Source organism: Coenobita brevimanus, chromosome 100 (genome assembly GCF_032717465.1).
Source record: "Coenobita brevimanus isolate Jiangsu-jjx chromosome 100, ASM3271746v2, whole genome shotgun sequence".
NCBI lineage: Eukaryota > Metazoa > Arthropoda > Malacostraca > Decapoda > Coenobitidae > Coenobita > Coenobita brevimanus.
The window spans coordinates 31,202,071-31,225,584 of NC_137053.1; the positions used below are offsets into that span (position 1 = coordinate 31,202,071).

Below are 23,514 nucleotides of genomic sequence, written 5' to 3' on the forward strand. Positions count from 1 at the left end.
ATCTATCTTTCTATATCTCTATTTATCTTTCTGTCTTTCTATCTATATATATATCAATCTATCTATCTATATCTATATCTATCTATCTGTCTATCTGTCTATCTATCTATCTATCTCTGTCTATCTATCTATCTGTCCATCTATCTATGTATCTATCAATCTATATCTATATCTATCTATCTATCTATGTATATGTGTATGATGCCTTCGCTATTTATCTACACACACACACACACACACGCACAGTGTCAGTTTAATTTTCATTTCACTACCTTGGCATGGACAGTCAAGCTGTGTCATTACGACCAAGGATTTCCGGTTATGTTTTGTTTGGTGTGTGTGTGTGTGTGTGTGTGTGTGTGTGTGTGCTGACGGGGGAGGTGTGGCAGCAAAGGTATCACTCAGTTGTCTTGCGTTCAGTCTGACAGCCAAGTGACAGCTCGGTAATCGCCCCCTGTCAGCTGCGTCATATTGTCAACATGCAAAGGAGGCTTCGGCCTGACAGCAGCTCCAACTCCCAGTAAGCCTGAGTCCGGCTCCTTTTTCGGCATAACTGTCAATCAACTGGACATGCCCTCCACCCACGTTCACAGGTCCTTGTAAAATGCGATGACATTTAATTAAATCACCCAAAAAATGGCAGAGAAACTTCGGACTCTATTCTGGCTACCACCGGATTATATTATTCAGCTGAAGGAAGCAGTCTGACCCAACAGGATTAAGATCTAGTTCAGCCAAAGTGTGCTGTATATATGCAGTCTGTGCAGCAAAAAAGTGCAGTTGATTGTCAAAGGTTGACATGCACTACTTCTCTGACAGACCACTTACACAGGCTGCACTGATCACTTCAAATTTTTATATAGATTTATTTTTCTAACATGGGGGTGTTGGTAGTGTGTGTGATTTCTTCGATGAATTAAATGAAATTATAGTATTCAGTCTATTATATTTCTGAACTTGTTAAGTATGTATGGACTGGATCATTAATGAACACCATGATGCATTTTGAATACTTCTGCCATCTCCGTAGAGCACAAAGAGTTTACTGATAATAACTATTGTATCTATCCCTCTCTGGAAGAAAAATACAATAAAAAATATTTACAAAAGCATCCCATTTCAAGAGAGATGCAATTGCAGTAAACGACTTAACATACATAAGTTGTGTATTAAACAAAAAATCTGGCGCCAAATATTTATCAGTCAGTCCCTACATAACTGATGAACAGTGTGACGGAAGTTTACTAACGTTCTCCTTGCGTGATGTTAAAATCAGGCGACATTCAACCTTGGACAGCGAACCTCCATCGCTGTTCACCGAGCTGCGTATGAGGATTAATGCGGATTTTCGTGCACAACACCAGCCATCTTCGCTTTATGCAGATCATTCTTGTTTACACCTACGCGTTGTTTGACCACGCCATTACAAACTGTAAGAAAGAAAAGGAGGAAATGAACATCCTGCCATTCTGTCTCTGATTTAGTGGGGACCAGTTTATGCTTCGCCACTTTAAACACAGGTATGCTTAAAAACAGAACAGTAATCAAGCAGCTATAAAACTAATATGAAACATGTTGCACATGGAAAATAATGAAAATGAAATGCAATAAAGGAAGATATGTGATTCAAAAGGCGTACATCAGCAGTGAAGTAGGAACAGAAGAAAAAATAAAATGATACTCCAGCGAATACTACAGTTTACGTAACGCTTCCATGATCCGATCTAATCATCACAGACCTGCAGAATCACTAGGCAGTCGTCTCGTAATTGGGAAAGCTCCCACAAATGTATTTATTTCAGCGTCTGAGTTTATATGGGGAGCCAAAATAGGATTCGCCATGCATGCTCCTTCTTGCGCACTTCCGCATCATTTGGGAACCATCTGTATTTTGATCATTCCCCAATATTGTCTGGAGGGAATCATGACCAAGAAAACAAACAAACAAAACAAAAACTGTTCTTTGAGAAGGGTCTAGTTGTCTGTCTGTCTGTCTGTCTGTCTCACTCTCTCTCTCTCTCTCTCTCTCTCTCTCTCTCTCTCTCTCTCTCTTTCAACGAAAAATAATGTTGATTAGTGTAAACATGTATAGGCAAAGAAGGAGGCGCCATAGCCCTGTCAATGTGGAGAGAAGGAACCAAAGGCTGCAAGACTACAAACCTGTCCTATATTGAAAAAAAAAAAAAAAAAAAAAAAAACAAGATTCCTTCTTTACGATTGCCTTCAGGACACGTGGACAGTATACTAGAAATACTTGGTGCAGTCCATGATAATATTGTACTTAGCCGTCGGACGAAAACCACTAGAAAAACTGACTAAAAATAAGAGAGATGTTTACTCAGTGGACTAGGCGTGTTTGACAATGGGTTTCGGTGGGTGGATGGAGGAAGGATAGCTTGCTTGCATTAACCGCCAGCATACTTCTCCGTCTTGGGATGACATTTTTTACCTTTTATCCCGTTTTGATTCATGCGATAGACAAGCTTCATCACACCGCTCAGTTTACTCCAAATGACTCAGCAATAATGAGGCACGACTAGTGAATCATATTTTACCTGCTTGAGAGCGAGAATTCGCTAGAGTCGTGCAGGAGGAAGTTGACTTATTGTTACAAATCACAGGGACTATGATAAGATATATATTCCTAGGGAGACTTGTCTGGTTTAATTTTATAATCTTTAGAAATACATCATTTTACAGGTGTTAATGACGAGATTTATTATCATCTTTGTCCAAACTCTGTTTCCTCCCCGTGTCAATGAAGGTAAGTCAGGGTACACGCCAAGAGCACGCTGACTGTATGGCAGGTTACGACTTTACTCCAGTACAAGGACTGGGATGTCTTAATCTCGGATTTTTTAGCCGCCTTTTCGATACTCTTTCTCTTCCTTTCCTGTCCTACCCCAAGGGCAAAGAACGATGCTTAGAGGCCCTGTCAAAGGTGGGGGAGATGAAGGTCATTTTGGCCTGGGAACCAGCTTCAAAGAATGTTCCTACTGTCTGCACTTTGATCTTTTTCCGTATCTTGTAACTGTAAGCTATAAATATGACAGTTTATAATTATGAAGCCCTCTGCAAAACTGGATCTCCTCTTCAGAGGAAGAGTGACAGCCAGAATTAATTATTTCCCCTGCTGGCAAAGTATGAGTAGAAAAGGAATGTCTGCAGTGAAAGCAGTACATATGCGAGTTGAATACTCTAATGATTGTGTCTGTGTGCGACAAAGCTTATACGTGTCAACAGTGTGACCCGACAGGGTTTGAAATATGCAGACTTAAGTCCCTGCAGCCACTTTAAATGTCCACCACGGCTTGGGTTTTCTGGTCCGTGGTAATTCACTTCAACTTATATTGTACTGTGGGGTTTTGATGTTAAGACAGATGTATAACTTTCACGTGAAACTAATTTAATGGTCTACTGATACATGTCGATAAACTACTGATTATATCAGATCCTCTTACACCTGTTGTTTTCACCAGAGTTCTTACTGTTTTGAACTCCCGTTCAGTTAACTTTAAAAATGTGTTGGGACATAACTCGGGATATGAAATTCAAAAGATGAGGCCTCGGACATCATCTGCGAATTTCTAATGTTCCTTGTATTTGGATGTTAATGGCGCATTTAAAACTGTGGTTGGTGCATATTTGCTGTTTATGATTATCGTCTGGAGGTCAGCGTTAATGGTCATTCTCCAAGCCTTAGCATCAACCCCTCTGAGGCTTCCTGTATTAAAGTGGTCCGTACCTCCCTCATCCTGCGAAAGGAGAAGCTGGAACGAGAAATATTTAGAGGTTACGATACTGAATAAACGGAAGTGAGGCCCATCTAACCGTTAACTCTGCTGAAGCTGCACATCACGTCTACATGTTAAGCTGCTGTAGAATGATGATGATGATGATGATAATAATGGCAGCTAATGGTGATGAGATGATGATAAGGATTGTTTTCCTCATGAATGTGAAAGGAAACTAGCAAAAGAAAATGAAAGCATGCATCGTTCTGCCGCACCTGACGTGTTGCGATACAGCTACAGTACAAACCACTTCTTCAGTAAACATAACCGTAACCATCTGATAACAGGAAACAAACTGCCACTTCTTGGTAACCTGACACTCAAAGGCCTGCAATCACAAATGTGTTTGACAGCAGCTGATAAAGACCAAAATGCAGTGCAATGCCAGGCATGTGTATTTACATGTGCGTTGAGTATGTGCTTATGTGTCCGCCAATCTTTTGTGCACACATTCACTTTAACTCATGTTCATCAGTCAGTCTGAACGTACATGCGAATGTGATATATATATAGATATAGATATATATACATACAATATATATATATATATATATATATATATATAGATAGATAGATAGATAGATAGATAGATAGATAGATAGACAGATAGATATAGATATAGATAGATAGATAGATATAGCTAGATAGATAGATAGATAGATATAGATAGATAGATAGATAGATAGATAAATAGAGAGAGAGATAGAGAGAGAGAGAGAGAGAGAGAGAGTTGTATGAGACTTTCAGTGAGGATAAATGGAATGGTGTGAATGGTTCATCTGTGTGTGTGTGTGTGTGTGTGAAAATATATGACCGCACTGTACGCTGTTCACATCACGGCAACGTGCTGCTCAAATTACGCTATTGATGAAAGTACTGCAGCTGAGTGTTGTCATGTATCAGCTTTACGTGCTGTAATTATTTTTAGGGATATGTTAGTCTGTTTGTCTGCCTGTCTGTCCATCGGTTTGCTTGTCTGTCCATATGTCTGTTCAGTATTTCTTCTGCCTATCTGTCAGTTCATCCATCTGTATATATATTTGTCTGCCTGCCTATCTGTCTATCTATCTATCTGTCTATCTTTGTGTCTGTTTATCTGTCTGTCGTCATATTTGCTGTTTTTATATATAATACATTTCAGATACGGTAGGGAATATATCACAATGTCTGGTGAGTGGTGAACAGGGTGATTTTGAAAGTGGTATGGGGAATGTGGGACAAGCATTTATAGTACGACAGCTAGTGGAGAAAGCGACTAAGAAGGACTGCGAGGTATTTATGGCATTTATGGATCTTGCAAAAACGTATGGCAAGAAGAATAGGAGAGGATTATGGATGGTTTTACGTATGTGTGGTGTGAATGGAAAGCTATGAAATGCTGAAAAGTTTTTATGACGGTAGTGAAGTAAGCGCGAAAGTAAGTGGACGCATAAGTGAGTGGGCCAGTATCAGTTTCGGGAAGACAAAAGAGTGTGATGTCCCCGTGGCTGTTCATCAAAAATTTGGAGGGAGTTCTAAGGGAGGTCAAAATTCGAGTTTTGGAGTAGATATGGACGGTAACTGGAGTATCCAATATGATGTGGGCAAATGATGCTGAGTTGCTTGCTAATAGAGAACAGGATCTTTGCGGAATGCTGCTGAATATTGTTGATGTCTGAGCATCCTATTCTGAAATTAAAGCAGATGTGCAGTTTCTTCCCGTGCATTCAGAGAAAACATAAAGACTCCATACCTTGACCTGCGATATGTATGCCTAGTTCGTTGAAATCCAGGAGCTCATTTTTCTCTACTTCTGATTTTTTTAATTTTTGGAAGGAGGGGTTGACCCTCTCCAAGAATCATGGAGGGGGTCACGCTCCCCTAATATCGCATGACGGATGGCAGTCCTTCTTTCAACATGTACTAAGGCATCAAAGCCGTATCTGCCCTCCTTTCACTATTTCTGAGATTTTTTCAAATTTGGTGAGAGGCTGGCCCCCCTGAAATTCATGGTTGGAAAATTGTATATATAGTGGATGCAGTGATAAGAAATAGGGAAGTTAGCAGGGAAGTAAGAAAGTCATTGCATGATAGTATTGTGATACCAACTCTAACTTATGGAATTGAAGCTTGGACCTTCTTGGAAGGACATAAGTCAGGAGTGAGAGCTGTGAAAATGAGCTATTTGAGAGGAGCATGTGAGGTTACATGGAGAGACAGACTGACAAATGAGGAAGTGAAGAAGCGTTGTGGTGTTGATGTAGATCTGATAGAAAGGTTTAGGAAAAATACACTGAGGTGGTTTGGTCATGTGGAGAGGACTGAGAGCGACAGACTTTTTTTTTTATTCTTTTATGCTAGGAAGAAGGAACCAAAGGCCACAAGCCCGCAGTAACAGTTCCCTCCAAGAGAAAAACAAAATACAATAGAGAGCCAAATTCAAGATCCGATCATTTTGAGATGCCTGGACACACTGCATTTGAAAGACTGGAGATCATAGGCAGCAGGAAATACAGACAGAGGGAGACAGTTCCAGAGCTGACCTGTTGCATAAATGAAAGACTGGGAGTAACGGTTAACTCTTGCATTTGAGAGTTGGACAGAAAAGGGATGAGAGTTTCCTGCCAGGCGGGTGCTACGCGCCCGTCGTAGAGGTGGAGGAATGCAAGCAGGCAGTTCAGAGGAGCAGTGACCATTAAAGTAGCGATAGAAAAGAGATAAAGATGCAACAGTGCGGCGAAGAGACAGAGGTTGAAGGGAGTCAGTAAGAGGAGGAGAGTTAATGAGACGAAAAGCCTTTGACTCCACCCTATTGAGAAGAGCTGTATGTGGGGAGCCTCCCCACACATGAGAGTTGTACTCCACACAGGGGCGGATAAAACCCCTGTATAGAGTCAACAATTGTGCAGGGGTAAAGAAAGAGCGGAGTCGGCTTAGTACACCTAATCTTTTGGAAGCAGATTTAACAAGAGATTTAATATGATCTTTCCAAGATAAGTCCCGAGTAAATGAAACCCCAAGCATGTTCAAGGATGATGCAGGATTAAGCTGAATATTATCAAACATTAGTGGGTATACCTGTGGAAGATTTTGTCGGGTTGATAGGTGAAAGAACTGAGTCTTAGATGCATTAAAAACAACCATATTATTTTTACCCCAGTCAGAGATGTAAGCCAAGTCAGACATTAGGTGTGCCATAGCCTCATCACTTGTTTGTTGAAGTAACTGTTGAGATGGGCGTTGCGGGAACCGAATGGAAAGGTGAAGGGTGGAGTCATCAGCGTATGAGTGGATAGGGTTAGATGTACAGCTTAGAAGATCATTGATGAATAAAAGGAAGAGAGTTGGTGATAGGACAGAGCCCTGAGGAACACCACTGTTGATAGATCTAGGAGAAGAACGATGACCGTCTACAACAGCGGCTATAGAACGACCAGAAAGGAAGCTAGCGATGAAGGCACAGACAGAAGGATAGAAGCCGTAGGAGGGCAGTTTGGAAATTAAAGATTTATGCCAGACTCGATCGAAAGCCTTTGAGATGTCAAGTGCAATGGCAAAGCTTTCGCCAAAGTCCCGAAAGGAGGATGACTAGGAGTCTGAAAGGTAGGTGAGAAGATCACCAGTGGAGCGTCCCTGACGGAACCTGTACTGACGATCGGAAAGAAGGTTGTGATAGGAAAGATGCCTTAAAATTTTTCTATTGAGAATTGACTCGAAAACTTTTGAAATACAGGACGTTAAAGCAATTGGACGATAGTTGGAGGGTTGGGACTGGCTGAATGAGAGCAAACTTCCAGCAAGAAGGAAAGGTACAAGTTGACAGACAAAGGCGAAAGAGTTTGCCTAGGCAGGGTGTTAGACAGAAGCACAGTTCTTGAGAACAATAGGAGGGACCCCATCAAGCCCATATGCCTTGTTAGTACTGAGGCCAGTGATGGCAGGAAATACATCAACTGAAGAACTTTTAATGTCAGCCATGAGGAAGTCAGAGGGGGGAAGTGATGGAGGAACAGCACCGGAATCGTCTAAGGTGGAATTGGAGGAGAAAGTCTGTGCGAAGAGATCTGCTTTATCAGTAGAAGAAATAGCTACAGAACCATCAGAGTAGAAAAGAGGAGGGAAGGATGAGGAGGTAAAGTTGTTAGAAAGATTTCTGGCAAGGTGCCAGAAGGAGTGGGAAGAATTCGAGTCGGAGAGTTGAGAGCATTTAGTATGGATGAAATTATTTTTAGTAGAGCGAAGAACAGACTTAGCACGATTCCGGGCAGAAACGTAAAGATGATGTGATTCAGGGGTGGGTTGGCTCCGGTACCTTTTGTAGGCCTTCTCCTTGTTGCGGACAGAATTAGAACAAGCGTGATTAAACCAAGGCTTTGTTGCGTTAGTCAAAGGATATGAGAAAGGAATGAATGCTTCCATGCCCGAGAGAATAACCTCCGTAATGCGCAAGGCACACTCAGATGGCTCCCGGCCATGGAAGCAGTAATCATTCCAGGGAAAATCAAAGAAGTACTGCCTGAGGGCCTCCCAGTCCGCGGATCCAAAATGCCACAGACGACGTTTCCCTGGAGGGTCCACAGGCCATACCGGAGTGATAGGATAGGTTAAGGTAATAAGGTTGTGATCGGAGGAGCCCAATGGAGAGAAAAGATTAACAGAGTAAGCAGAAGGATTAGTTGTGAGGAAGAGGTCATGTATGTTGGAGTTCTCTCCAAGGCGGTCAGGGATACGGGTAGGGTGCTGTACAAGCTGCTCTAGGTCATTAAGGATAGAAAAGATGTAGGCTTGTTCACCAGGTGGATCCGTGAAAGGAGAGGAAAGCCAAAGGTGGTGGTGAACATTGAAATCTCCTAGAATGGAGATTTCAGAGAAAGGAGAAATGGATAGAATGTGTTCCATCGTAGAAGTAAGATAGTCGAAGAATTTTTGATAGTCAGTAGAATTAGGGGATAAGTAAACAGCACAGATATATCTAGTCAGCGAATGACAGGAAAGCCGAAGCCAGAGTGTAGAGAATTCAGAAGAATCGAGTTCAGGAACACGAGAGCAAGATAGGTCGTTGCGTATATATACACAACAGCCACCTTTGGCTTTGAAATGAGTATAGAGAAAGTAGGAGGATACAGAAAACGAGGAGAGTGTATGTGAGTGAGGAGGAGGGGGGGAGGGAGGGGGAGGCCGAGGAAGAGATGGGGGGGATGGAGTGAAGTATATGAGAGGGGGGGAGGAGCTGGGAGGAGGGCAGTGAAATGGCGGGGGACAGGGCGACATGGAGGCAAATTGTTTGTAGCCACCCCTTCGGGGATTAAGGCGTCTGGCAACAGATAGATAGATAGACTTTCCTAGTGACCAGACACTCACCTGGGAAGTTTCATTCATATCCATTAAGCAGCCCAGGAGGAATTAAAGCACACACACACACACACACACACACACACACACACACACACACATAGGCTGAATCTTGCGCAACGGTTTAGGGCGAGATGCCGAAAATGATTCCCTCCTCTTTCGCAGGACTGATAAATATGGATAAGAGCAGAGAGACGGTAAGTGAGAGAAGGTGACCCTTACTGTTGTAAGCTGGTGGATGGAGAGACTTTAACTGGTGAGGGAATTTGCTTACCTTGATAGGATGGAGCACATGACAAGAGCCTGACATCCTCTGTTTAACTTGACAGCCGACGTATTCCGTCACGTGTATGTGAAACACACACACACACACACACACACACACACACACACACACACACACACACACACACACACACACAAACACACACACACATATATATATATATATATATATATATATGTGAGTGTGTGTGTGTGTGTGTGTGTGTGTGTGTGTGTGTATGTTAGGGTTATAATTATTTTACAGCCTTATGTTCCTCTACCTCAAGTCGATGAACTTTTGCTTAAAAAACAACAACAAAAAAAAAAAGGCCCTCATTCCTCTCAATTTTTAAAAAAGGTCAACCAAATATAAGAAATATCAATTTTTGCAAGTGTATATTTACATGTATAATAATAATAATAAAAAACAAGAGAGCTTAAACAAAGCCAGTAATACATAAAATCACTGTTTATTACCTAGAATAAATCTTAGTTGCAGTTTGGCTTTGTTTCTGCAGGCAGCATAAAGTTCCTGCATCACTTTGATTGCACATTCTGCACACTAATTACATCTTGGTATCTTGAGTAAGGATGGCTCCTGCTTCCAGTGATTCTGCAATGAGTTTAGTGCTTTTTTGTAAGATTTCAGTATTTCTGACAAGTTCTTGAAGTCATTTTCATTGTACACCTGATTAGTAAACCAGTGGTCTGCCCATTTGTACGAAATGAATCAGCATATCTTCTCCAAAGTCTTCCTTGTTGTAGGTATAAGAATGAATGCAAGGACAGCGAGAATTGCTCTTGAATTCCACCTCCATTACTGATATTTGGAATTTTGTGAAAGTTAATCAAAGGAAAATTCAATTTTTCTTCCAAGAATCTAAACACTCGCGTTAAATGGTACAAAAACTTCATGTCATCTCTCCATCTTGACTTATCGAGGATCTCTTCTGTTCCATTAACAAACTGTGATTTTAGTTTTTCATAATTCTTTATTACTAAGGATTTCAGGGGCAGTGGCCAACTGTTTTATTTAAATAACGTCTCAACAAAGCGTCGGACAAGGATTTAACTTTAGCAGTGCATGTTTGAGACCCCGACCTAATTTGTAAAATTATGCTTTTGTACCAAATGTGTATGATTAAGGCATTTATAAGAGTAAATGTAGGATAAACTTAGCTAAAATCGTCAGAGGCATGTAGCGAGGCTAGCTTCGGTCACGATACAAGCCCCGCCCACAATTCGGAACGTGACGTCGGTGTGACGTAGTAGTAATCACCGACGCAAGTGGCAGTTCTGTCTTTATGTAAGCTGCTTCAGATTCAATGCCTCAGGGTTACTCATATTTCTGAGCTGCGGCTGATTTTTAGAGTGACTGTACATCCCTCCAGACTCCCTATTAGTACATAGTATATGCATCGCCCTCTTACACATATTGTGACGTCAATATGACTTATTCATTTCTGAAGAGTAGTAATCACTGCCTGAGCCGGCACCGCTGGGCGAGGTGATGTGGCGGCCACCGACAGGCGAGACGTTACCAAACTGAAACTTCAGCGATGGCGAGCATCTCTTATTGTCCTAGAGGTTGCAAGACTGCTTTTGTGCTGCGGCTTTTCGCGGTATACAACCGCGAAAGGGTCCGCATGATGAATTTGATAAGTTTGAACAGGTAATTTGAAAACAAAAATTGATAAAAAATAAAATAATATGGCGAAATTCATTTGTTGACTGCCAAGGGGTGGTGAACCAGACTACTATAATGAAATAGGTTCACCATTCACAGATCGAAATGTAATTGTTCTGCATGATACTGTGCTTTCCATGCCATAACAAGCACAATTATTACCTTGTACTTGTCAAAGGACCTTTCAACTCAAAAGATGATGATAAAAACCTCTTTGCCTTACCACTGTGAATAAGTCTTACTTGGCAAGGCCGTGCTTACAGAATGAAATGCATTTCTGTAATACATATACGAGTATATATATATATATATATATATATATATATATATATATATATACTGTATATATATTTGCGTACATTTTCATCATCATGCGGCAAATGTTACATACATATTGGCCTTTCTCTGCACAGACCTCACGAGCGTGTTGCGCACATTGTGGGTATGACAGCGACGGCGGTGAGGAAGGTCGTGGATCGCGGAACCACGCTTCAGCCTAAGACACCGGCAGCACTTCCAGCACCGCCTGTCTTTGATAATTTTACTGTGGGCACCATTCGCCGCTTCATCCACGCCAAGTTCGCTGCCAAAAGAGTGTTTTCGGTTGGCAACCTGACGCAGGAATTGAAGACGGCTGGCATCATCCCAGATGTAACCTCGGAGACGTCGGTGTGGCGGCTCCTACACGACATGGGATTCCACTACAAGACATCACAGCGGAAGGTGTATGTTAGGAAAGAATCCCTGGACGTCGTGTGCCGCCGGATCACCGCTCTCCGGGCTCTGCGGCACCACCGGGAAGAAGGGAAGCAGGTGGTGTACATTGATGAAACATGGTTTACCACCAGGATGAATCACAGCAGGGAATGGGTGGACACAACTCAGGATAAAAGCAGCGATATGTACAGTCGTCAGGTACCGCCTGGTGAAGGTGAACGTTTCGTGGTGGTCGCAGCTGGCACGGCCAATGGCTTCGTTGAGGGTTTGTTCCTCTGCTACACAGCCAAGAACACCAGCGGCGACTACCACAGAGAGATGACAGGCGAGCTCTTCATCCGATGGCTGACGTCGCAACTCCTGCCATCGCTTACCGAGCCGTCGGTCCTGGTGATGGACAACGCACCTTACCACAGCCAGCTGACTGAGAATAGTCGCTGTCCCACCACAGCAACCAAGAAAGGTGACCTAATCACCTGGTTGGAGCAACACAGGCTCCCCATCCCACCTGGCGCCACACGACCTGAGCTGCTGCTCATCTGCCAGCAGAACCGACCAACGCCCCAGTACAAGGTGGACAACATCATACGTGAGTGAGGCCATGAAGTTGTCCGCCTTCCACCTGCCCACCCAGAGCTCAATGCCATCGAGTAGGTGTGGGGTTGCATGAAGCGACACGTACGCTCCTCCCTGCAACGCTTCACCAGGGTCGACCTTCAGGCCAGACTGGCTGAAGCCAGACTGTGTGCCACCCAGGAGGTGTGGGCAGCTGCTGTCCGACGATCTCGAGACTTCGAGGTCGGATACTGGACATCAGACAATATCCACGACGCTGTGGGACCCATCATCATTGACCTTGCCAGCGATGACGAAGACATAGAAGACCTCAGCCTGGATAGTGATGATGAATAAAGGTTGTGCTGAGCATGTTATTTACATCATTGTATACCTTTGATGTCTCCACCTCTTATCGCCGACTACTATAATGCATGTCTCTGTCACTGATTTATAACCTGGGGTTTGGGTGATTTCCAGCCGGGAACTCAAGCCGCATTAGGAATTTAATATATTTCCTTTTAAATCATGCCAATCTATCACATTAAAAATGCTACTTTTTAGTTTTATTTTATTATAAAAAAATATATTCTTTTAAAGATGATAGTGGGCGTTCACAATGAACAAGTTTAATAAACCACTGCTCTATGTTACATGCACCGAGCATGTAGCAATGGCCGTATTGTCCACGTAAATGATAAGTAATTTCCTCCAAGTAAACCTTTTTTTCGCAAACATTCTTCTCATATAAGGACCATACTGAATCTGTAGTAGGGGTGAAATATTACTTCGGTGTGTGTGTGTGTGTGTGTGTGTGTGTGTGTGTGTGTGTGTGAGAGAGAGAGAGAGAGAGAGAGAGAGAGAGAGAGAGAGAGAGAGAGAGTACAGTATGTTGGGGGGGGTTAGAAAGATAGAAATGCTACTTGCATCGGTGATTACTACTACGTCACACCGACGTCACGTTCCGAATTGTGGGCGGGGCTTGTATCGTGACCGAAGCTAGCCTCGCTACATGCCTCTGACGATTTTTGCTAAGTTTATCCTACATTTACTCTTATAAATGCCTTAATCATACACATTTGGTACAAAAGCATAATTTTACAAATTAGGTCGGGGTCTCAAACATGCACTGCCAAAGTTAAATCCTTGTCCGACGCTTTGTTGAGACGTTATTTTAAAAAAACAGTTGGACACTGCCCCTGAAATCCTTAGTAGTTGAGACACAGATGGATATTCGATGTTTGGAGAATTGGTGTTAGCGCCAAGTTCTTCGGCTGTCACCAAGCAGAGAATCCTGTCCAGAATGTAATGCTGACAACCGATAAATTGTGGTTTGTTGAAACTTATCCGAGAACATTATTTTGTTGTAAACTGACAGCAACTCCACTCTTTTTCCCAAACGCTAGTTGTATCAGCAATGACCATTTTTATTGCATGCCGTAAGTTGTATTGATTAAGAACTTTTGCAATTCCTTCAGCAATAGTTTCAGCCTTCCCATGTTCCAGACACAATGCATCCAGTTTTATTTTGGTTCTTTCATTTTGAAGTAGTACTACCTGGTACTCATTTTCCTCAATCCGCTTTCCATCGAAATGTAAAGACCATGTTTCCAACCCAAACTTTTCAATTATTTCCTCCTTCATTGTAGCAGCCTTTTTGTATAATGACTTGTAAATTGCTGCTTGACTTGTAGCTGGAATGTCAATACCATCATGTGACAGTTGTTTGTATATTTTAGCAGTTTTATTTGTCGATACTCCAGCGGATGTCACCAAGTTAATTGCAACTTTACTTCTCTTGTGTTTTCTGGTTGGTGGATGATTAGTCTCATCTTCATCCTTATACTCACTGTCATCAGATTCAGTGCAACTACCACTAGATTAAAGATCATGAGATGTTGATGGTAATATAGGTTCAACAGGCAGTTTTCGTCTTTTTGAAGTGTGAATTGTTTCCTTACTTGCAACTTGACCTGTTGAGTACCCCACTTCTTTGCTTTGCACTTGTTGGTGGTAGAGTTGTTTATCTTCAGTGGATAACCATTGACCATTTACTTTTGTAATATCAAAAAGTTAATTTAGGGGATCATATTTTCCACTCTTAACACATTCATCGTAAGATTTTAGCACCTTGTCAAGCTTTGCTTGTACTGCTTGATCAGACACACGTGGAAAGTTCAACTTACTCTCCCATTATTTTGTAACTTCTTTGGAAATATTGACTATTCGTTCTTTTCTTAACATGATTTTTGCTCCAAGAAACTGGTAACGTCCAACAACTTGCATTTGGTTTGGCATTCTGCATTTTTCTTCTAATGAAGATTGTTCTAAAGGCACAAATCCTCTTCTCCTATGTGACTGCTGGAACCGCACCAAATTATTGGTCCAGACATCCTTGTTCTTCTGTACGACAGTATCACTTCTTTTGTGCAACATCATACTTATCTGAAAAACAAAATTATTTAATATATAACACACTAAGCAATTATTTTGCTGACTGTTCACCTGCAAACTGCGAAGATAACTGTTAGATACTGAAAACTGCATCCCGTATTATAATATTTAGATTATTCTAGAATGTTCTAAACAATGTTAAACCATATTAGAATGTTACAAACTGTTCTAGAAAGTTCTAAACAGTTCTAAGCTCAACTATGCAAGTCAATAAAGCTATAAAAAATCTATATAAAGATAAGAAAGTGATAAAACTTGTGTATGGTAACATTAAATATATGGTAATGCATTTTTTTATTTGGGGGTGACCTTTTTTTTTTTTAACTGAGAGGAATAAGGGCTTTTTTTCTTTGTTTTTAAACAAAAGTTCATCAATTTGTGATACAGGCTACCTTTTATTTGAAAAAAAAGAAAAGAAAAATCATAACCCTTATATATATATATATATATATATATATATATATATATATATATATATATATATATATATATATATATATATCATCAGCCGATTGAGTATCCACTGCAGGACCGGCCTATCTCGACCGAAGTCGGGACGATACAGCCAATGTATCTCTACCAAGTGGCTTAGGCTGTCTGGTAGAGATTGTATGTAGGGTGAGAAGTGCTTGTAGGTGTAACTGTAGTACTGGAGTAGCTTTGGATGTGTGTGTGGTCTGTGAACCAAGTGTAATCGGCCAGCGCAAGCCAACTGGGTGCAAGCATACCTTCTAGTAAGCGACACTGGTTCAACCACAGCACCCCTTGTGTCCGCCAAAGTAGTACATGGCTGGGTGAACACTCCCAAAGTTTATTACCCTGGCGGGGCGCAAACCTTGGTTCACCCGTGTACGAAACGCACACTCGACCACCGTACCACAGATGCTCCATATATGTATATATATATGTATATATATATATATATATATATATATATATATATATATATATATATATTTATATATATATATATATACATATATCTATATATATGTGTGTGGGTGTGTGTGTGTGTGTGTGTGTGTGTTTATTTGTTTGTTTGTGTCTGTGTATGCAAGCGTGCGCAGACTTTCAGGTTTGTGAGGTGGAAGTAAGCTTCTGGGGGTACAATGATGTGTGAATGTTACTGTGGTCCATTTCACTGGGGATGCTGGTGGCCGTTGTCCCATATTCCCAGTCTTGTCTTCCCTGTTTAGACTGCAAAAAAGGTCAGGATGATGATGATGATAACGATGATAAATTGTATGTATCCGACTCCGGATTCTGGGCATACATAAACTAGACAGTACGTTCCCTGAGGTTCAGAAGTCGCTGTATTTCCCACACAATGCATGAGCGCTGATACCCACCATCCATACTGAATAATATTAATGATGTCTCATTGATGATTGCTGAGGTATATTTTGTCCGTTGTCTGCTATATGTCATGGATTCTTGTAGAAGATCAGGTAAGACCGTTTAAATATAATTCAAATCATAAACTGTTCCCTATCTCAACCTGGGATTGACTTGGTGTCCTTTTAGTCAGAAGTTCACTGTTCCACCGGCCCAGCACACCTGTCCAGTGTATGAGTATTATAACAGAATTAAGCGACACCAGAGTCCTCTGACACACATGCGTGTTCTTAATAGTGCTATAATTTGTGTTCAGTGTCTTAAAGTGTGAGTTGTAGAGCAAAGAGAGGTTAGGAAAGAGGTTTGGAACATGACAAATAAAAACTTCTCGTGGTACATGTACTAACGAGTTGCTTGAAACAGGAAGAAAGGCAGAGGCAGGGTGAAGTGGTGTGTAAAAGGGAGGAAGTGTGAGAGCAGGCTGACTAGAGAAGTAAGAAAGGCGGATCGACGATTGGGTGGAAGGAAAAAAGCGGGAAAGTACATCAGATTCACCGGTATTGTGCCAAAGGAAGGAAGTTCTTTGCTAAATTGGTGCGGCGTTGCTCGCAGGTTCTTTAGTCAATGCAACCTCACATAAAATGGAAAAAAAAACACACACACACACACACACACACACACACAAAAACAGTTGAGAGACATGGGTAAGGATAAAGGACTCTCAGAATGATATAGATAATGCTGATCTTGAATTTCTCATTCTCCTCCCCTTTTTTTTTTCTTGTTGTTTTCCCTGTTTTTGGCCCTTACAGTGGTGCAGTGGCCTGAGGCGCTAATGGGAGTGATGGTAGAATTTCCATAAAGCTACTGGGGGAGGGGGGGGGTTCAGTCACTCAATGCCACCATGAGCGTAAGCTGGTCACCCACCCTCAATGTTGTGAACTATGGTAGCCTAACCCTGGAACCGCACTTCTCCAAAAGAGTAGTATGCCATTGACTGTTACCGTTACTATTATTCCATGCCTTTGTTTCTGCTCTTCGTCCTTATTTTTTTTTTTCTTACTTTCAATATTATTCTTGCCTCCTACGTTGTAATAGTTGGCGTTGTCACACCCTAAGAGCAAATAAAGATACCAGGAGTCGTTAATCGTGACAGTTACTTTTACAGCTGACAGAGGAGATGGAGATGGAATGGTTAAAGCGGTAGGCAGGGCACTGTGTGATTGCAATTTCATCCACGTTACTGTAGAGAACAATTTGTGAATCTGAACTCGGCATCACAGTGTTCACATCTCTTCCACATGGCGCCACTGACACATCGTAAAAATCACCCCGACTGATACTGTAAGGCTAGATCAGAATTTTATATCAGTAGTGTATCACGCAGACACTGCACTTGGAGAGTGTTAGTCCTTAAACACCAAGTGACATGTGAAAGCTGCAGAAACTCGGCCCGATGATGGTGTATTGTAAGTGGTAATTGTACCTTGGGAACGGCATTTCCTTAGCTTGCGTCCAGAGTCAGATGCATATATAAAAGAGGCTTTTCATGGTACTGATATTATCTACCTTTTCAATCCGTATATCACCTATTAAGTAATACCTGCTTTTGCAGAAAGACGAGAGGTGGAGGGAAAGGCTGGCGATGAAGGTAAACCAGCCACGCGAATACACCACCTCACCTTCAACGTGACTCTGCCTCGCGGGGAGAAAGTTATGAACGCCAGCTTGCGCCTGTACGCCTTGATTACCAGGGACCAGCACACCTATATGGGTACGTCCTCAGGGGATGGAAGGGCTTCAACACACTTATATTGGTTCTGTTATTTGTGCCGAAGCGGAGTTAATGGTCCTCTTTAAGTGTCTCTTCCATTATATGAATACTAAAGGTGTTACCCCCCCCTCTCTCTCTCTCTCTCTCTCTCGCTCGCTCGCTCTCTCTGTCTCTCTGTTTACCATTGAATTCAGCAAACTACTTCGCCTTTACAACACTTTTCTTTCTTTTTTTGCAGCACTCTGTTTTGTCTTATATTAGCTTACCATGTGTATCAAATCATTGCCTTAATTTGGTTGTCTTCACCGTGTTCTATCAGTTTTCCTTGATTTATATCGATCTACCTTGTTCTGCATTAGTGCCCAAGAGCTATAAAGTGTTTGTTGTGGGAGACTAATGGGAGAGTTGTGACTAGCCAGAGGAGAACGATAATGGACGGCGACTGAAGATATGTGTCAAAAAACGTGATGCATAAGTCATTTTTATTTCATTACAAAGAAACATAGTGGTATGCGTAATATAAAACGACAGGAGAGCCTGTAAAAAAAAAAAGCCGATTATATTAGTTAAGTAAAAAGATGCATTTCTGTATGGATTATTGCGATACCATGCTCGCGATGGTCTAGAATGGTCACATCATCTGGCTGACGCAAAATAAGATAACATTCTCACTATAATAGTTCTCAGACACGAATCCTCAAAACACAGACCTGAATCCTAAAAACACCCAGTTATCATTCTTGATAGTCAACGCATTCCCCCCAGTACAACCACAGCCATTCTTGGTGACATGAAAAACACAGACACCTTTACTGTAGCTATGAAGACCGTCATCACGATGGCAACAGTAAGTTCATTTCAGTGCACTGTGAGCCGTCACATACACCAGTTTTTGACAGTAATATTAATCTAGCACATTACTTTATAATCGGTGCCTACTGATAACATTAAATTTTACCTCTACGACCTGGTATGACTCCATAAAGTTTGTATTTGCACAGAAACTTCATTTTTCTCAAAGCAAAGCACTGAAACAGCTACAGACTATACATACAATACGCCATCAGAACTGACCTGTTGCACTCTGAAACGAAAGTTTTCCCTGTCAGACACCACATGAAGATGGTTGGCACTCATTTTCATATAAAAACGCAAGACCGCTTTCACCCGTGCCACAACGAAGCCATACAGCCTTCTCTTGACCTCGACAAAAAAAGCGACTCCATCAACACACTACTCACTGCTCACAACTGTATCACATCTTACCACAAACTTCCGAGAAAGAAACAACCAAATTTATTGACATACAGGTCATTCAATGTGCGATACAAGATAAACAGATCAGCTTTAGTCTTCAACATATTTTCACGAGATATACATAACTAAAATCGAAGGATCCGCAGGCGTATATGTGTGACTCTTGCACGTCTCAGATGCAGCTACTGTAAGAAAGGTAATCAGTAGAACAGGTGTCATGAGGTGCATATCCACAGTGCTCTACTTTGTAATAATAGCCTTTGAGTCCTGCAATACAAGGCCACTGCTTCATCCAGGTTACCACAGTTACCTCTTCAAGTGTTACCCTAGGTACTCAGTCTACCAGTCCACAAAGAGTGAATGAAAGCCTGAATCAAGTGGGGCGTCTGCACCAGTATTTGAACCCTCGTGCAATCGGGCCGACAGCTTCGTAGTCAGCAGCACTAACAGCTCTGCTGCTCATTCATTCTAAAATACTACAAATACAAACTTAATCAAGATGCACCTGGTTCAGCTGCCTCACATCTATACACAACAAAAACATACAACACCTACTACTCCAATGCCCCGACGTCACAGTGAAAAACAAAGACAGATTTACTGTACATTATAATTTCTTTGGAAACGTCCATTGGTCATGACCTGCTTCCTGGGAAGCAGTGGGATATTCGTACATGGGACTATTGTTGAGAGAAAGGTACTTGGAAGTGTTAGTGACACGAGGGCGGTGAAAGGACGATGAAGCAGTTAGTCTGACCATATAACTGTGTATTGCAAACTGAAACTGAGAGGGCTTCGGGAGATAAGGAACTAGAGAAAAAATCAAAGTGAGATGTAAAATAAAAATAAAAATAAAACGCTGAGCAACATTGTAAAGGTGAACGAATGTGAACAAAGGTATTGCAGGAGTATGGGCAGCCGAATTGTTACCGAAAAAATTTGGAAGAATTATGGAGCGCAAAAGATATAAGAAATGTTTGATTAGAAATATGGCAGATATGTATGTGGTGCATCAAGGTGAGTAACTAGTATGAAAGGCCAAGACTGGTGGGATGAGAAGAATGAAAGAACCGTGGTAGAAAAAAAAAAAAAAAAAAAAGACGGAAGTCGATAGGGTGGATACAAGACAGGACATTTTCTGGAAGGAGGGATTACACTGGGAATAAGAAACATATCAGGCAGATAATGAAGAGAGAAAATATGTAGTTGTAGGATGTTGTAGGAAAAATGACAGAAAACTGTTCTGAATATATGAAACTATTTTAGAAATTGGAATGAAAATGATGGGATAAGGGTGGAAAAAAGTATGAAACTGTAAGGGATGAAGAAGGCTAAAGAATGACAGCAGCGAAACAAAGAACGTATGGAAAGCCGATTTCGAGTGGCTGATGAACTGGCTGATCCACCAAGAAAAAATGTGGGGCCTGAGAATGTGTCACAGAGAAAAGTGAATGCTGTAAAGAGACAAGAATGGAGGGCATCAGATGTTTATAAAGCACATTCAGAGATAATGAAACGTAGCGGAGGAAATGAAACGAAATGTCTTTTGGAAATACGCCAGAAAGCTTGAATGAACCGAACTGGACCAGTGGCAGGGAAGAAAGCTGTAACTATACTAACAGTAAACTTGGACAAAACTAAAGGTGAATAGAATGAGTGTACAACTGTAGTGGAACAAATCTGTCGGGCATAGTAAGAATGATAATTGTATAGAAGATAAGGAGTATATCAGAATGTACGATGAGTGATGAGGAGGGTCGTTTTAGGAGAGGCAGGGGACGTGTAGGTCAACTGATTATTTCGCATTGATAGTGGTAGTAAAGAAAGCATATAAGAAAGACTGTATGATACTAATGGATCTGATAAAAGCGAATGACGAAGTGAAAAGAGATGGAGGAAAACATTGGCCAACAAACATTGTGCTACTCGGATAAAAGCACGTGCTTAGAGCCTTAGACTACACTGAGCATGCTGATTCTGAATCTCCAATAAGAATTTTCTCAGCATGCCAGGATTTTAAGCTATGGATATGATTTCATTACACTAAGAAGTCTAAGGCCAACCCAGTGTAATATAGTTTAGAGCATGACACTGATAGTTTAAATCGTAACTTATAATTTTTAAGAATCTTTCTGAAGTACTTCTGAAAGTGAATGATTATTCGGATTATCATCTAAACATTAATTTTGTGATGATCTAAATGTGATTTCTTTCTTCTCAGGATCACAGCTGATATACAAAACACATGTGATGCCACTGCAAGAACAGCCATAATGACAGAATTCCTTATATTGTAAAGACTGGTCTGAGAGGAGATCCTCAGAAACTCCACGTTTCATCGCTTCACATCAAACTCAGCATTATAAAAAGCTTTGTAGACGTGTTGATTCATGACGGTTATGGCTTCTAATGCCTCAGAAAGAAGTTTGGCACACAGTATTTATGTTTCTTTCAAAGCAAGTGTTTTCATTTGGCCGCAGGCGACGGCAGGTTCGCAGATAAACAGAACTCACATGAGTGCATCATAGGAAGCATTTGTATTGGTTGTGGAGAACTTTCTTGGGAACCATAGAGCAGAACAGTAGACTGTGCTGAATTGGTGTACACCATGCTAAAGGCTTATCAGCGAATGGGAAGTAGAACGTCTCTTTAAATGCATTTCTGGATTCTTATTTTGATTTCTTTCCACCGAATTTTGGTTAATTCCACCACAGTATTTAGGTGATAAGAAGTACCAGTAGGTTTAATAACTGTTTAACCCAGACATCATTAGTGATTATTACTGTCTCTTAAAGTTACAACGGGATACACTTCCAACTCAAACACTAAAGCAAGTGTTTCCGAGACCTCAAAATATTTCCGTCTGTGCCTACGCTGACGACACTGATATTTTCTTTATCTGTAACATGTTTACAAGACTTTAATTCACTTGATGAAAAAAAAATCTGCGATACAAATATGATTAAAACTAATTGCTGAACACTGTTATTAGATGTACAATATGGAGATATACTGCCATAAAGCGTCTAATATATCACGCATGAATTCATAAAGATATCTTAGAAACCTGAAGCCCTAGCTAAAATCTATTTTCAAATTTGAACTGGCAGGCCTACAGCCAGTTAAGAACATCTGTATTTTTCTTTGTACCAGGCAAAAAGCTATTGGTTCCCGATGTTATAGTAGGTTTTACGTTGTATGATGTGAAGTGGCGTATATAATGGGTTAGGTAACACAGGCTTCTCGGAACATCTTATATTGTTGCCTAATTCTCATCAAATTACATACTTAGAAGTAAGGAAGGAAAGAATAATTATGTATACCGTATATCCGAGTAGCACTCTAAAAAAAAAAAAAAAATCTTCACAAGAGGATGTATATTCATCAGGTGTTGTATACCAGTCGACTGTATGTAAGTGTATAGTTTATCATCTCCGCCAAGCCGACATGGTTTGTTTGTTTGTTTGTCTGTCTGTCTGTCTGTTAGCAGGATTACTCAAAATGCTATGAACGGATTTTGATGAAATTTTGTGGAAGCGTGGGACATGAGCCAAGGAAGAAATGAGTAAATTTTGGGACGGATCCGAATCCGGAGTATCCCGCACAGTATCTCCAAAAGTTCTCAATAAAGTTCAATGAAATTTTGTGGAATGGTTGGCCATGGACCAATAAATAATTGACTAGATTGGAGGCGGATCCGGGTCCGAATAGGAATCTTATATCCTCGGATCCGGATCCGGGGTTACTCTAAAACTTGTGAACGGATGTTTTGATATTTTCCCGGAGCATCCCGCACAATATCTCCAAGAGTTCTCAATGAATTTCAGTAAAATTTTGTGGAAAGGTGGACGATAGACCAAAAAATAATTGATTAAATTTGGGGGGGATCCGGATCCGGATCCTATATCTACGGATCCGGATCCGGATCCTTTTTAATGGCAATGACACTGGCGGAGGTATGAGCTGTCTGAAGGTTTTTTTTTTTTTTCCACAGTTGGGATCATTGAGCTATTAAAATTAACTGTTTTGAATATATCTTTGCTCATCCCACTCATGGAAATTATATTCCCGTACCCTGATGTGTCCACCCTCTGGTATCTGTCTATCAGTCTCTCTACATCAATCTGTCTATCTCTATGTCAGTCTGTCTCTATCTGTGTGTGTGTGTGTGTGTGTGTGTGTGTGTGTGTGTGTGTGTGTGTGTGTGTGTGTGTGTATCATAGTAGTACCTGTAACCCAGGAAACCATTTACTACATTTGATGGTAACCCTATAACCAACAAACATACCTGATGGTCTGGTGGGTGCATTAAGGCCTTCCAGTCAGCTATGGCTCATAAGGGTTTA

General features: G+C 41.2%; 1 protein-coding gene across 1 annotated transcript in view; it reads left to right on the plus strand.

Moving 5' to 3' along the window:
* The window catches only part of LOC145414618 (bone morphogenetic protein 10-like), a 304,172-nt gene that overhangs the window by 177,404 nt on the left and 103,254 nt on the right, over positions 1–23,514 (plus strand). Inside the window, exon 4 of the mRNA XM_080284144.1 lies at positions 17,798–17,911. Coding sequence (XP_080140270.1) covers positions 17,798–17,911 — 114 coding nt within the window. The remainder of the gene's footprint in view (positions 1–17,797; positions 17,912–23,514) is intronic.